Here is a 16,035-nt window from a genome sequence, read left to right on the forward strand (position 1 = left end):
ACGTGGTACAGCTTCTGTAAACTAATGTCCTGGCTGCTCGAGGCTCCGTTTTCTCTGACAGTTTCAATCAAAATTAGAAACGATGCTCTTGTGACCCGTGTAGGTACCTATTTAAAATAGGACAGAGCCGTAGGCGCACAAAGGGTTTAATTTTTAATACAAAATAAAAGTAACAGTATAACAGCTGCACCTAAAAACAATTAAAAACTTTACTTTATTGAAAACGATAAAACTGTATGATTGCCCGTGAGACAGGGGAACCGGGGAAGCGTTTAATAACAAATCGACACAACACGCACATTAAAAAGGGACGACAACTCACACATAACCCCAAATGGGGAAGACACTCTAGGAAAAGAGAGCAAAGCTTCAGTGCCGTCTTCACTCGGGCTCACCGCAGCAAAACGCGGCAGGACAAAAGAAAGGATTTGTTTTCCACGCAGCGCCTTCACCGTCTGCAGCGATATCCCTCTCTCCCTCTCTCTCTCTCTCCCTCCCTCTCTCCCTCCCTACAATGAAAACAATAATGGCCCAAGAATAGATCCCTGCAGTACCCCCCATGGCAGAGGGACCAGAGAGGATGAGGCCAAACCCAACTTAACGCAAAAGCTCCTGAGAGATATGATTTTATCCACGAAAGTGCCCGGCAGGATATTCCTACACAATGCTGTAATCGAGAGATCAGCAGGTCGTGATCCACCGTGTCGAATGCAGCAGTCATATCCAATAGAACAAGCACTGCATGTTTACCACAGTCCGTTGCTACCATAATGTTGTTCACGACCTTTATGAGAGCCGTCTCTGCGCTGTGAAACGGCTTAAAGCTCAGAGGTGGGTCTGAAGTCATAATGGAAGTGTGTGAGCCTGGTTTCTTAAGTTGGGGATGGATAACTGCATGTTTAAACTCACTCAGTACTTGACCTGACAAGAGGATGGTAGTGATTATGTTCAGAACATGTGGTCCAACAGTAGGAAACACTTTGGTTCCTAGTTTGTGAGCAGAGTGAAAATTGAAGTGTGTTCCTCACCAACAGGGGGCAGTGTTTACCACACAGTGCTGCCTGGTTTCCTTGTAAAGCAGCCGGGTGTCCATCAGAGAGCTGCTTATCCCTGCACGGCTCTCTAAAGAGGGTTTTCCCTCGATTGGAGCCTCAGCTATTAGGCAGCAGTATTCCTCCCAGCAGGAAGGACCTGTTTGAGCTTCCATGAAAGCAAAACAGAGGTAATATATCAGGCCTAATAATACCTCACGCAGCCCGCTTATTAATTATGGTTGGCTTGGGTCACTCATCAAACAGCGCGTCCCAAATCTGGGACACATCACTCGGAGCTTAAATTTAACAAACAGATCACTTCTGTGTTGCCAAAAAGCGTTTTGCAGTTAAGGCAGTTTTGTCAGGGCGCAGCTTGGAGAAACTCGGCTTGACTATTGTAACGCACTTTACAGCCAAGCGCCCGTCTCTTAACTGCCCATACGGAAAAGAAATAGTAAAAACTTATATGTGATTACTCATGAAAGTGGCCACTTTCTCATTACTTTCATACATTGTTTTAGTAAGTATCCAAAACATACAAGTTTCATTATATAATTTTTCAAGGGATCTTATATCTGTTTTCACACTTATATGCTTTTCATACAAGTTTCACACAAGACAGATACAAACTTTATAAGATTTATATACATCTTTTCCATATGGGTGGTACTATCCTGTCCTCCTTCATCAACTTCCTGTTTATCACAGAATTCATTTCAAAGGCCTAACGTTGGCTTATAAATGCCTCCATCCCTTTCTGATGTACTCCAGCCCCGTGTTCCCTCGCAGGCCGACCAGCTGCTTTTGGTTGTTCCAAAATCCAGGTTGAACTTTATGGGGAAAAAAGCTTTTTCAGTTGCGGCGCCCAAACTTTAAGTATATGACACACTTCCTGCTTTTAAGTCTCTTTTGAAAACATCTTTTCCCCACCGCGTTTGGAGCGCTGTGAGTAGATGTGCTCTTTTTATTTTATGTGAGCAGTTTTACCATTTATCTGTTTTTTGTTCAGTACTTTAGGAAAACTTATGAATAAATTGGATCTGAATTTGATGGCTCGTACGCTGCAGCCGAGGATTCGCTCGTGCGCAGAGATCCCATCAGACCTGATGGCGTTGGACTGAGACGCCGCTCCTGCTGCGGCGATGCTGACGTCTCAGGAAACGACTGAAGAACACTTTCACGCAGCTCTTCGTACGAATGACGCTGAGATGAGATGAAATCATCTTTGAGGTTTCTCATTAAGTGATTTAGTGTTCGAGCTCCTCTGTGGGAACTTTTGGGACCAAAACATATTTTCCTGTGAATCAAATCTCAGAAATCAGCTGATTTTCAGCACAGAGCAGGTCAAAGGTCGTCCAGGTGAGAACATGATGTACAAACGTAAAAAGTGCATCTTTATTCGTTTTCATCAGTACAATAAATAAATGTTTTAGTCAAGAAAAAAAAATAGAAAATAACAAAGAACAGAATTCTATAAAAAGCCGTACAGCGACTGCAGACACAGGAAGACGTCTCTGTAAACCGTCATCAACGTTCATCCCGACACTCAAACAGGTAAACGTCACAGGAAGTGTCAGACGTCTCCAGCAGCCAATCAGGTGCCTTCATAGGTCAGGTAAACAAAATGATCAATAAATAGATTTTAAAAATGGAGGGGTTCTTCTGTTTGTCAGCGGACGAAGGAAAAGTGAAATGAGAAAGGATGGAAAAACCTCCTGATCACGTGTTCACGTATGTAAACGCCACAGGAAGTGAGGTCAGAACTTGAGTTTAAAGGGAGCTGAGGTTAAGGACCTCCTGCAGTTTCCCTCCGTTACAGAGAGCCCAGCGCTGCCCAGTGTCACCGAGATGGACCAATCAGAGCAAATTACTGCTCTTACATCAGCAAACAGAGGAAGACACCAGGACGTCTTTAAACGCCGCGTGTCATGTGAAAGCAGGAAACCTGGTTTTCTGAATCTGCAGCTCGCCAGCTTGATGCTCCTCTTCATCTTCATCTGACCCTGAAAATCTCCCAGCATCCTCCTCTCCAAGCTCGTGTGTCACAAACCAGGAACTCTGTGAGGATTCATGAAGCTTCAAACATGTAGTGAGTGAAAGAAACCGTCTGTGCTCCACCCGGATGAGCGAGGGCAGGTGTGGTGAGCAGGTGGAACCAGTGGAACCAGTGCGAGGAGGAATGCTGGGAGAGGCTGGATCAGTGCTCGGGGGACATTCCAGCCTGATGACTGAAGAGGAGGCTGAAACCAGCCCTCATCATCACTGAAACACGGAAAGCATCAAAGGGCAGATAAACTATGAAGTTATGTGTAGCTGTGTGTTGGCCCCGCCCCCTCACAGTGTCGTTCACAGGTTTTTCCATCCTGTCCAGTAAAAACTGGTAAAAAAAAAAAAAAAAGAAAAAAAGTAAAGGTCATGTTCTAGCAGCTTCAGTTTTTAACCTCCTGGCTGGTTCTGCTGGTTTTACTGGGTTTTGGTGGTCTTGGCGTCGGGGCGCAGGTACGTCTGGTAGAAGAAGTTGGAGAAGAGCAGCAGGTAGCTGAAGTACATGAGGGCGGCCCAGACGATGTTGTCCAGGCTGGAGGGGCAGTCTCCCTGCTGCATCCAGTGGTACACCAACGTGCTCACCGCCACGCCCATCGCCATCTGAGCGATCTGAGCGCTGGTGATCAGCACGGCAAAGGGGCGGGGCACACGCAGCCCGGCGGCACGGGCCGCGTAGTAGCTGTACATGAGCGCGTGCACGGTGTAGTTCATGGTCATGAACCAGCCGCCGCCAGCCACCATGTCTTTGTAGGAGTACCAGGAGTAGAGCAGCACGGTGATGTGGTGGTACCAGTGCAGGAAGAGCAGCTTCTGCTTCCTCAGCACGATGAACGCCGTGTCGCCTGCAAACAAAGCTCACGTTAGTCACACGTTTCATCTCGGCGCCGCTACAAGGCTATAAAAGCTAACGCACTGACCGAGCTCTGGAGCCTTGCTGAGGACGAAGGCGTACGCCCAGAACTTGCTGACCGGGCCGTTGTAGAAGCTCCGGTCACAGATGGACTGTCTGAAGCCGCTGGAGCTCAGGATGTGGAACATGTAGGGACCGGTCCGGATCGCCCCGATGATGCTGCAGAGAACCGGAAACAAATCCATCAGAGCACAGAAACAAGGACACGAGCAGAAACACGGCGTGGCCACTCAGAGCAGCACTACCCTGAAGACGCCCTCAGCGTGTGTGCGTTTGTGTGTCTGTGTGCGTTTTGGTTCTTACTATCCTGGTAGGGACCAGAATCATTTTTCACAAACTGTGGTTTTAGGGTCATAATTGGGTCATGGTCATGGTTATGTAAGCTTATAGCTAAAGCAGTAGGTCAACCCTAACCCAGGAAAGCAAACTGTTGTGTGTCTGTGAGGACGTGAGGCTCCTTTTAAAGGTTCATTCTGCTGATTTTAATCTTTGTGTTTACAGCAGCTTCATGTTTCCTGACAGCGGCCATGACTCCGCCCACATCTCTATTGTTCTCACACAGGTGAAAAAACAAACACACCTGAGCCGCAGGTACCTCTGGAGCAGGTTACCACGGGGACAGCATGCTGGCTGTGCACAAGTGTTGATTCAGCAAGAATGGAATGCAAAGCATGCCTGTGGTTACCATGGAGACTGTCAGTGTTTCACTCTGCAGCGTCTCTACGAGACTGAAGGAATTTTCTCCTTTGTTGAAAACACCGTACAAGCGCGTGCATGCCCCGCCCACCCGGGATTCACTGCTTTGAGAGTTTCGTTCATTTGTAGCCTGACGGTGTGATCAGTGACATCACTGAGAGGACTGAGTCCCGCCACGATCGACACTGACAGCTCTTTTATGGTGATGTAGTGGGAGGAGCTTCAGACCATCACAGCGTGGCTGAACGTCTCGTTTTAGGTGTCACTTATGCGTGGTTAACTCTGTGAAGGTGACCAATCACAGAGCAAGGAACGAGTCCCGCTGTCCGTGGAGTGCGTGTGAGTGTGTGCACGTGTGAGGAGTGTTACCTGAAGATGGCGAGGCTCAGTGACCAGAGGATGAGCGGCCGGCGCAGGTTGAGCTTGGGGCGTGTCTTCATGTAGTGCTGCCCTCCAAAGACCAGGGCGACGTACAGCGCGCAGAACACGAACGAGCTCTTCCTGCAGGAGCAAACACTCGTTTAGTCCGGAGCTTTTTTGGATTCAGGGGAAAACATCATTTGTTTTGGTGGCAGCAGAGTTTCCTCACGAGCCTGAAGGTTACATAAGTTTTAAATACAGCAGCTGGCGCATGCGCACATCACCGAGTGTGTTCCTATCACAGTTATGAGCAAGTCAAATATTTCACGTCGCATCATGCGCGTCGCTCGCGGAGGGCTCGGCAGGGCGGGACGAAAGCAAATACAACCGTGACGTCACTGGCCAAGCAGCTCACCTGCGGTACACCTGCGTGTGCCACTGACCACACGTCCTTACGTAAGGCTCTGGAAGTTTCTCGGCAGGTGTGTACCCGGAGAAAGTATCCGTGCGTGCGCCCCACCAAACCCCGTTCAAAAACAGTTCGTTTCTGCGGTTCCTCCCGGTCTGCGCTTAAAGCGGCTTTTAAACTGAATGAGTCCGAGTGTCGTGAAAAACCCACACCGCCCCATCTATCCCGCTATCACGGCACACAAATCACGCTCTCTACCGACACAGAGCTGGTCCTCCCGGTACGTGCCGCTACCGGACAGGTGAGACACTTTTGGTGAACCGGATCGGGGGGATTCCTGGGTGTATCCCGAAACCAAGGCTGTACCCCGAGTGTCCCAGTAAAACGAAGAGCACCTTTAAAAACGCAATAACTTTACAAAGTCGAACCTTTTACATGACAATCAACAGGATGGATTCTCATTTAATTTAATTGATTTAATTTAATTTTGCCGTTTTTCGAGATGACGCGTCCGGTCCCGGAGAAACTTGCCGGGACCGTCTCGGGGTTTCGGTCCGAAGCTGAAGCGGGACTCACCAGTTGGCCTGCATCCACTCGATCGCTCCCCGCTCGTCGAAGCGCCGCTCGAAGCTGTACTCGGACAGCCGGAAGTCCGTCCCGTTCACCGGCAGCATCTCTGGTTCTCTCAGACTTCAGTAACGACGGCAAAGCGAGAGGACGCTCGGAGCCCGCCTGCAGTCTGTCCGCTCGCCTCTCTGCGGCCCTATTAAACAGCCCTGAGGAGGGGGCGGGGCCTCCGGACTCACCTCTCTGCGTCTCATTCATACTTCAGTGACGTGTTCATCCTTCACTGCCATGAAAAGTTCAGCTGGCTTTAAGCGTGACCAAATGCCAGAGGAAGGACATCGGGATCACCTGCCGCCTTTTACAGGTGTGAATGTCTGAGCACCTTAGTGCTGGATCACTCCTTTAAGCCCTGACCCCAGATTCAGCAGAGTCCGGTTCTGTTCTGTGATGATGCATCACTCACTGTAGGAAACCAAACAAAGTGTAAACTCCCAGGGCTCCTTTGGGACAGATGTCAGCTCAGAACAGGGCAGAGCTGATGTTACAACCCTGAGTATTATGTAAACCTACCTGCCCTGCTGCCTCCTAACCCTAGTTTTTTTTTTCCTTTTCTCTTCTTTTTCTTTCTTCTTTATTTTTCAATTATAAGTTAAAATGTGACAGCAAAGAAAGTGTAAAAAGACATACTACTGTTATATTCAACAGCTGTCCCAATAAAAGAGATAATAATAATAAAAAAGAACAGGGCAGAGCAGGTAACAGGTCTCCTTTACCTGCATATAGAGGCCGGGGCCATCTTCCAGGTGAGGGTCCCTGTGTTAAGCTGACAGTGTGAATGCATGACGCCATTAGATGTGATAAAGCCCCCCCGCCTTCTGCTGACGTCTGCAGCAGAACAAACTGATAATCAGGCTCTGCAGTCACAAACTCTTCGTTCCACATCAGCAGATTATCAGCACGCGGACATGATCCCGTTTATAGAGGTGAACAAGTGTTGTGTGTGTGTGTGTGTTGGGGGAAGGGGTCTGTGTATGTTCAGAGTATGATGAGCAGATGAAACACATTGATAGAAATGAGTAAGAGCACACCTGCACAGGTGTCTCTTCAGCTTCATCTATCAGCAGCATGACCTCCTGAGGCTGGATTCCTTCCAGTGGGCGGTGCTCCGACAGCTGCAGGTTACAGACAGATGTGACAGGAAGAGTTCAAAGTGAACTTAGTGCAGCGTGAGGCCTCGCTGCAGGTGAGTCAGGGCTGATTTTCTCAGGTGTGAGGAAGTAAAAGCAGGAGTAACTGTTCCTGTTTCAGACACAGTGAGAGACTCGTTAATGCCCTCCCTGTAACGTTCTCGCTGTAACGCTCTCGCTGTAACGTTCTCCCTGTAACGTTCTCCCTGTAACGCTCTCGCTGTAACGTTCTCCCTGTAACGTTCTCCCTGTAACGCTCTCGCTGTAACGTTCTCCCTGTAACGTTCTCCCTGTAACGCTCTCGCTGTAACGTTCTCCCTGTAACGCTCTCGCTGTAACGTTCTCCCTGTAACGTTCTCCCTGTAACGCTCTCGCTGTAACGTTCTCCCTGTAACGTTCTCCCTGTAACGCTCTCGCTGTAACGCTCTCCCTGTAACGCTCTCCCTGTAAGGTTCTCGTTGTACCGTTCTCGCTGTAACGCTCTCGCTGTAACGTTCTCCCTGTAACGTTCTCGTTGTAACGTTTTCCCCGTAACGCTCTCGCTGTAACGTTCTCGCTGTAATGTTCCCGCTTTAAAGTTCTCGCTGTAACGTTCTCCCTGTAACGCTCTCGCTGTAATGTTCTTACTGTAACATTCTCGCTGTAACGTTCTCGCTGTAACGTTCTTCCTGTAACGTTCTCGCTTCAAACATTTGAGCATGCAGTTTATTGAAAACAACACAAACTGCAACCGGCTGTTTTACAGCTGATCAAACGTTTCGGCCCACATGCCTTTAAAAGGACAAATCTAGGCACAAATGTGGATTCACTGTCATTTCCTGTCAGGTAGTCACAGTCAGGACGTTCTGATGGCAAAGGCAAACAAATTTTCCCTTTTTGAACGCGGTTGGGTTGTTGAACTGCATAAGCATGGTCTCTCACAGCACCGTCACTACTGAGAACCTGGGGATGGATGGCAAGTTTACAAAAATGGACAGCCGCTCCAGACAGTAGATGCCCTTCGTGCAGCCGTCTGTTCCCACTCACCTCATGCAAACACTTGCAGTCATGCCGCACTGAACTTTTGACGCGATCAGCAATAACAGTGGAGCGACTCGTTACTGAACTTTGATTTGTTTCACCGGTCTTTTGGACGTGTGGTCCCAAACTTTGGATCAGCTGTAAACCAGCCGGTTTCATGGTTGTTTTCAATAAACTGCATGTTGTGTCTCACTCCCGGTTCTGCATGTTGAAGCTCTGCTTGGAACCTTGTTACAAACAACCTTCAGTGCCGTATATCAGCAGCTTTTGTGCTTTAAACAGGGACACGAGCACCTGCTCCTCCTGAAACCTACACATACGTGTAGCATGTTCTGCATTTCTCCGTTATCGCGGCGCCGCTCAGACACTAACAACCAAAAATGTATTTGATTACATCTGAAACTAAACCTGATCCTAGAATCAAATCAGCTTCACTGATCGTGTAAGACAGCATATTTATGTTTATGGTGCAAAGACGCTGGAATAAACAGGCTTAATCTGTATATGTGAGTATTTATAGGTGAGTCATTTTCACTGTATTTGAATGAAAGATGTTAGACATGACAAAGCATCAGATTCCTTCTCCTCGTCATTAATAGACACACAGTAAGACTGCAGTGTTGTGTACTGCACACCAAATGTTTCACTGTCAGCAGATTTTGTACCTGAGCTCGGCCCGTCCTGCTGTGCGGGCGCCTCGGCTGATACATCACAGCTCGCAGTTACGTCTCTGCAATTACTTATCATCCGTTAATGATCAGACTTGTTGTTACGCTCCGTCCTTCAAAGGCCTTTAAATTAAATTATGCTTGCTCATAGGGGGTCATATGATTGTTGGGTTTTTTTCTCTGTATCTATGAAGCGCAGAAAGACAGATTTACCCCAGAGAATCCCAGCTGACAGTATTTATCATCAGTATCACCAAGAAATGGGATTTGGAAAAGGACCTTAAAACAGGAAATAACCAAGAGACAACACTGAGACAAGAAGACAAAGACAAGAAACGCTCGAGGTCCAGTTTGGATTCAGGAGACAGACACTATCTCTACTTTCAAGATCAGGCTTCAAACTTTCCTTTTTGCTAAAGCATATAGTTAGGGCTGGACCAGGTGACCCTGAATCCTCCCTTAGTTATGCTGCAATAGACGTAGGCTGCCGGGGATTCCCATGATGCACTGGGGGTTTCTTCTTTAATCACAATAGCTGTGTCCAAATTCATCATGGGCTGCATCCTCCTGAGGCCCGGCCTTCGCGGTCTACGTGGGCCGGGTCCTCCGAAGGCCGAGAAGGCCGGAAGTGTGAGGCTGTGAAATGTGACGGTCTGGCTTTCAGATTAGCGTCGCTGTCTCGGTGGAGTTTAATAAACTCGCCGTCTGCTTCTTGCTATCTAAAATATAACAGGACACTGGCGTAAACTCTCGACCGTCTCACACTTCTGTTTAATCAGTTTTCTGTTTGACGTTTAGTCAGCTGTGTGAAAACAAAGGAGGAACCCACCCGATGGATTAATAAAGTTTTATTTAATCTAATCTAATAACTTTAATCTCAGCCAAACCGATTTACTCACAAACAAACAAAACACTGAAAAAAGCCCAACAATAACATTAACTTTTTAAGTGACGTATATATTACATTTAACCTGAGTAGCGAAAGACCGCGGGGGTTTGAAAACGATTTGCCGGGAGTCCGCTGCTCTCGCCGGCTCTGGTGACCCTTGACCTCCCGGCTAGCTGGTGGGTAACAGACATTGAATTGGGACAGGCTTCGTCGCGTCGCTGTGACGTAATTGGTCTACAAATGCGGCCTCAGGAGGACGCAGCCCATGAATTTGGACACTCACTATGTGTTAACAGACCTCTCTGCATTGAATCATATCTGTTATTAATCTCTGTCTCTCTTCCACAGCATGTCTTTATCCTGTCTTCCTTCTCTCACCCCAACCAATCACAGCAGATGGCCCCGCCCCTCCCTGAGCCTGGTTCTGCCGGAGGTTTCTTCCTGTTCAAAGGGAGTTTTTCCTTCCCACTGTCGCCAAAGTGCTGCTCATAGGGGATCCAATCCAATTTTATTTATAAAGCACTTTAAAATAGCCAGCACAGGACCAAAGTGCTGTACAGAAAATAAGTTAAAAACAATAGAATAACAGAAAACAGCAAAAATAAATAAATAAAACACATAGTGCATAAAAAATTAAAACAGCCCTATATTAAAAAGAAAAACAAGACAAAACAGCATAGAATCAACTAAAACAACTAAAATAAAACTAAAAACCAACATCTCACGTGGTGTCAAAGGTCAGGGTCAAGAGGTGGATTTTCAAGAGTGACTTAAAAGCAGGTAAAGAAGTGGCCCGTCTAATCTCTAAAGGAAGCTCGTTCCACAGTCTGGGAGCTGCTACAGCAAAAGCACGATCTCCTCTAACTTTACGGCCAGTCCTGGGCACATGCAGCAGCAGCTGATCAGCTGACCTGAGAGAGCGGCTGGGTGTATGAGGCTGTAGCAGCTCAGAGAGATAAGATGGGCCGACGCCATGGAGAGCTTTCATATGATTGTTGGGTTTTTCTGTTTTCTTTGTGTTATTGTAAGAATTTGTCTTACCCTTTAAAGCCCCCTGAGGCGACTGCTGTTGTGGTGCTGTTTAAATAAAAGTGAATTGAACTGAAGAGCCACCACAGCACAAAATCCTGGGACTGGGACCAGGAGCCGTGGCGGGCCGCCCTCTGCGCTTCCTGTTAGATTATTTTGGTTTTTGCATCCTCTGCAGAGCTGAGTGAGGCTCTGTGGATGATCCAGAACAGACACCTGTCTGCACGGTGACACCTGCTGGCCACTTTGGCTCCACTCACCTCCTGATGTGACACAGACACAAATATCAGTGGTTATGATCTGCACAGGTTTTGTAAACAATCGAGAGGAGCTGTGCGAGGTTAGTGACTCACACACTGACAGCAGGAAGACCTTATCATCAGTCAGGTGAAGTTTTTACTGGTGGTAGCTCAGCTTCAGCTGTGACCTGACCTCTCACCCTGGCTGAGCGCATCCCAGAATATAAACCCACAGAGCCCCCTGCTGGTTACTGCAGCACAGCACTGCCCATATATATTAAGCAGATGAGCCCTGAACACACCAAACGAACCAGCGTGAAGCTTACACCTGCACAACAGCCAACTCGAGGCAACTCCTCTGGTTTCATCCAATCACAGAGGCTCACCTGATGACCTCAGCAACACTCTCAGTGCTGCTGAACTATGGTGCCATCAGGGTCATAAACCTGCTAATTCACTCTAATTACATCCAAATGCACCACGAGCACAGGTCAGTGGTGACGAGTCAGTTTGAAAGCACGAGAGCACCAGGGGTCTCAAACCCCAGGCCTCGAGGGCCGGTGTCCATGATCCAAACAGCTGATTCAAATGGCTAAATGACCTCCTCAACATGTCTCGAAGTTCTCCAGAGGCTGCCAATGAACTCATCATTTGATTCAGGTGTGTTGACCCAGGGTGAGATCTAAACTCTGCAGGACACCGGCCCTCGAGGCCTGGAGTTCGACACCCCTGCTCTGGACTGTGCACACACATTTTCCTTAATGGTAGACCTCATTTGCTCCCAGTAACAGTTCTTTCCTCCTCACAGACAACCACCACATTTCTTGATGAGGAGCAGCTGTGCAGGAACAAAAGGCTACCTGCTAATGAGTAAAATACTCATTAAATGTTAAAGAAATAATTAAACCTCTGTTGTGCAAATGTTATTGATGTGCAAATCTATGCTAAAGGTGCAAAGGTGCTCCTGAAGTGCTGTACAAGCTATAATCCAAATCATACTGGGTAATACTTCCTTACACTGATGGCACTGAGCAGATTAATATATTTCATACAGTGAGACACAACAGGATTATAAACAGGAAGCCCTTCAGAATAAAATATGACAAACTCTCTATAACATAATAAGAGTCTTTGGAGCGTCACTGTGAGTGATGTCCAGCAGAGGGGGCTCTAGGTGAGAGAGCCATCAGGAACCATCAGACACTTGATGGTTCCTCCCTTCTTCTCATCTCAGAGCGAGTGTGAGTAAGTATGAACAGTACAGACAACAGTACATCCACCCCCGCTCACCACCTCGCTCTGAGGAACAGACTGGACCAGCTGCCGAGGGCGTTGTGTAGTCTGTTATGAAAAATGAGGAAACATCTGTAAGCTGTCCAGGTACCTCTGAGCCTGTGACAACGGGACTGTGCATAACATCAGCTGTAACAGTCGATGCAAAACAGATAGTGTGAGTTTAAATCCAGCGTAGTGCTGCACAAAAACGCTGCCACTGCGTTTAGACCAACTGTATATTTTTGATTAAAGTTATACTTTATTACATTTTATCTTCATTTCAGACCAACCCTCCACTTCACTCAGGTAAATCTAGAGTGTGTGAAGGATTTTCAGTGGTCTATGTACAAGTGTGTCAGCAGTCTGCAGTCGTTCGTGTCAGAGGTCATCTGTGTTACTTCTTGTATTTCACACACTTTCTGAAGAATTTATAAGGAAGGAAGAAAAAACACTGACTTGAGCCATGAGACACATGTGGAGCCCCAGTAGGGCGGCCCACACTAAGAGTGTGTGTGTACTGGGAGAACACAGCTGAATGGTGGTGTGCCCACACCGGGGCTCCACATGAGTGTTTGCTGGGAACCCTCGTGTAGACGGTCACGAGGGTTCTGATTTGGGTTAACTGTTTGCTGTCTTTCCTCAGGACGCGCTCCCAGTGAAAACTGATCCTTATGGTTTGTACAGATTCTTCTCTGGGCCAAACTCTCAGGAGGTGGTTCATATTCCTCTGCCATGGGGCCGAGAGTTTTAGAAACTACAACCTGCTAAGTCTTCCTGAGTCAGCAGTCCATCATCTGCTGAAGCTTTAATGCTTTATCAAAAGGGAACGTTTACTGAACGCAAGGGCAGGAAAAATAATGTACAACACAAACACTCTTGAACTCAAATGATGTTCCAGTTCCTTAAGCAAATGAAATATACTTTGGAAATGAAAGAAGTCTCTTTGAAAGGATATTAAATGACTCAAACTCAAGTTGTCACCTCTTGGTGGTTATTTCACAAATACATCATCCCAAATATGTTATATGAATACACTAAAAACACAATACTCCCACACACTCACATTCACAGTTGTTGCAGACCTGTTTGTCGCTCACACGGTGCAATGGCGAAACTCCTCCTCTCCTTGGAACAAAAAGTCTAACTTACAGTTCAGTGCCTCGGTAAGTCGCTGCTCACCAGTCCCACACAGAGTCCAATCTGCGCTCTCCCTGCGGACACAATGCTGCCTCTGCTGCGGCGCGTTAGCCAGTCACTGTACAGCTCTCTGACCGTGCATAATAGCTGCTTCCATCGCGCAGCCAAGCAGTCCGTGCTAACCTTGAGCCTCAGCGGTCGCAGCTGGAAAGGTTCTCTCTGCGGTGGTGCAACCGTTGGAAAGAGTTACTTCACTGACACTCTGTTGCTAAGCGTTCACACTGTTACTTTCTACTCACACACTCTTTTGTGCTAGTGAAGCTCAGTAAACACTAGCTGAGTCTCTCACTTGCATTATGATAACCCTCGTGCATCTCTCCATGCCGTTCTCATCTCCTCCTCCCGAATTCCCATCTCGGCTACAGGAAAAAGAGAAGAGTCTCTCACCTCCCTCTACCCGCCGAGATGCCCGCATGACCAACTCCATTGCCGTGATAAATGCCAGAGGGGAAATCGTGCAGCCTGCCATAACTCTGATTCCCAGGTGCTGCCAGGCTGTGGTGGTGTTCTCAGCTGTCACACAAAACTGTAAATCCTGAAAGTAGGTCTTGACCAGTCCTGTGATGTGGTTTGGTAGGCTGAAATAGTTGATGGCCATCCATAAGATCTCATGTGGAACTGACCCAAAGACGTTGGCAAGGTCTAAAAAGACCACGTGAAGGGCTCTTTGTTCTTTCTTGGTAGCTTGAATCTGGTGCCAGATGACGCTGGCATGCTCCAGACATCCCGAGAAGCCCCGGATGCCGGCCTTCTGCACTGATGTGTCAACATAGTTGTGTCTTTGCAGGAAAGTAGTCTTTGGGCCAAGACACTGAAGAAGATCTTTCCATCTATGTTCAGCAGGACGATCTGGCAAAACTGGCTGACGGATGAGGAGTTCTTCTCCTTAGGGATCAGAATACCTTCTGCTCTTCGCAAAGCCCTTGGAATCACTCCTTTCTGCCACGCTACCTTCATCAGCTTCCACAGGTATTTGAGCACTCGTGGGGTGCTTTTATAAAGCCTACATGAGATGCCATTAGGTCCTGGAGCCAATGCTGCTCTTGCCTGCTTCACTACCTTCTCCACTTCACTCCATGTTGGTGGTCTTATGTCCATTTGGTGTTCAGGTGCCTGGATAGGTGGCATATCACTCGGAATGGTAACTGGCTCATACCTCTGATCATCAGAGTAAGATTTCCTCAGACGTTCTTCCGGGTCTTTTATGGGCATTTTGAGATAAAGAATAAAACATATTCACTAGTCTAAAAGCGGCACGATAAACACTGTTTATTCAAGCTTTTATTATTCCAGAATGTAAATCACTCAGTCCTTTTTTCCCCTTCTTAGTTGTAATACCCTCTTTTGCACACACGGTGTCGCACTCTGCTGAATAGACCCGAGATTACTACCACTTCTCTTTTCTTCTGTGCTCTAGCACTCACTTTCAGTTTACCGGAGGTTGTGTGAAGTCTTTAGGCAAAGAAAAAGGCAGAAAGACACAGCAAAGAACAACAACGAACAAAAGACATACATTTACCTCACTTTGCTGCTAATTATGATAACAGCTTTAAGCACATGTGCTACCACAGAATCTTCTTAGATTAAGGGATTTTAATTACAGTGAGCACTCATTAATTTTATTGGCGTCAATTTTCCCACACAAGTTCAAATACTTTTGAAACACTCACAAGGGCCTTTAACCCTACAGCCATTTTCTCCCAAAAAATACATTGAATTTTTAAATGTTTTCCCCAAAACACTTTACCCCATTCAATTCCTCTACTGGATTTCCATACCAATACTGAGGTAACAATGAAAATAAAAATAAATATTTTCAGAACCACTTTGTTCCTGTCTTTTATTCCAGACCACCATCCTCAGAGTTAAGCCTGCCTTTTATTACATTTTTTTGTAGATGTACCTACCCGGCCTTTGAAGGACCCGTCCTACGTGGACCAGGTGGGTCGGGTCCTTCGAAGATTGCTGCCCCTGAATTTGGAGAGCATTCGGCTACGTCCACACAAATACCCATGTACGTGTCTTCCATGTCTCATTCCAACACATGGGGCGCACTGACAGAGGCGAGGCTCTGTCAGTGCGCCCCATGTGTTGTAGCCACCCCAGGGTGGCTACAATGTAGCTGCCATCACCAGTGTGTGAATGTGTGGATGTGTAAAGCGCTATATAAATACAGGCCATTTACCATATTAGTCTCCATCACCATAGTTTTGCCGTACCTTTGCTTTTTGTAGTTGATATTGGGGGGGGGGGGGGGGGGGGGGGTTAATGGGCTTGGGGTGTGTGGTGTCGCACTGACCTGGATGGGGTCTGGTAGCTCTTGGGTGGTGTTTTTCTGGCAGCCTAATGTAGCAGGGCTTCAGGGGTGGGGGTCTGTGCCAGTGCTCGTTTCTCTTGCGTAGCCTCGTTGCTACAGCCTCCAGTGGCTTCGGCACCATGGCTGCTGGGCTCTCCTTTGCTCTTTTCTGAGTGGGTGCTGTGATTGCCCCTGTGGTGGTCCTCCTGAGGC

The 16,035-nt window shown here is 47.4% G+C and overlaps 1 protein-coding gene across 1 annotated transcript; it reads right to left on the reverse strand.

Annotated features, from left to right (window-relative positions):
- Window positions 1–1,698: 1,698 nt before the first annotated feature.
- On the reverse strand, window positions 1,699–6,360 carry LOC146560585 (very long chain fatty acid elongase 6-like). Its single transcript, XM_085295995.1, has 4 exons — window positions 6,032–6,360; window positions 5,056–5,187; window positions 3,998–4,149; window positions 1,699–3,922 (listed from the first exon to the last, which is right to left on the reverse strand). The coding sequence occupies exons 1-4, from the start codon at window positions 6,127–6,129 to the stop codon at window positions 3,498–3,500; spliced, it is 807 nt and encodes a 268-aa protein (XP_085152121.1). The 5' UTR covers window positions 6,130–6,360; the 3' UTR covers window positions 1,699–3,497.
- Between the last annotated feature and the right edge of the window lie 9,675 nt (window positions 6,361–16,035).

Source organism: Mchenga conophoros, linkage group LG13 (genome assembly GCF_057382185.1).
Source record: "Mchenga conophoros isolate Kocher_MC1m ecotype Shallow Benthic linkage group LG13, M_conophoros_male_GT1.1, whole genome shotgun sequence".
Taxonomy (NCBI): domain Eukaryota; kingdom Metazoa; phylum Chordata; class Actinopteri; order Cichliformes; family Cichlidae; genus Mchenga; species Mchenga conophoros.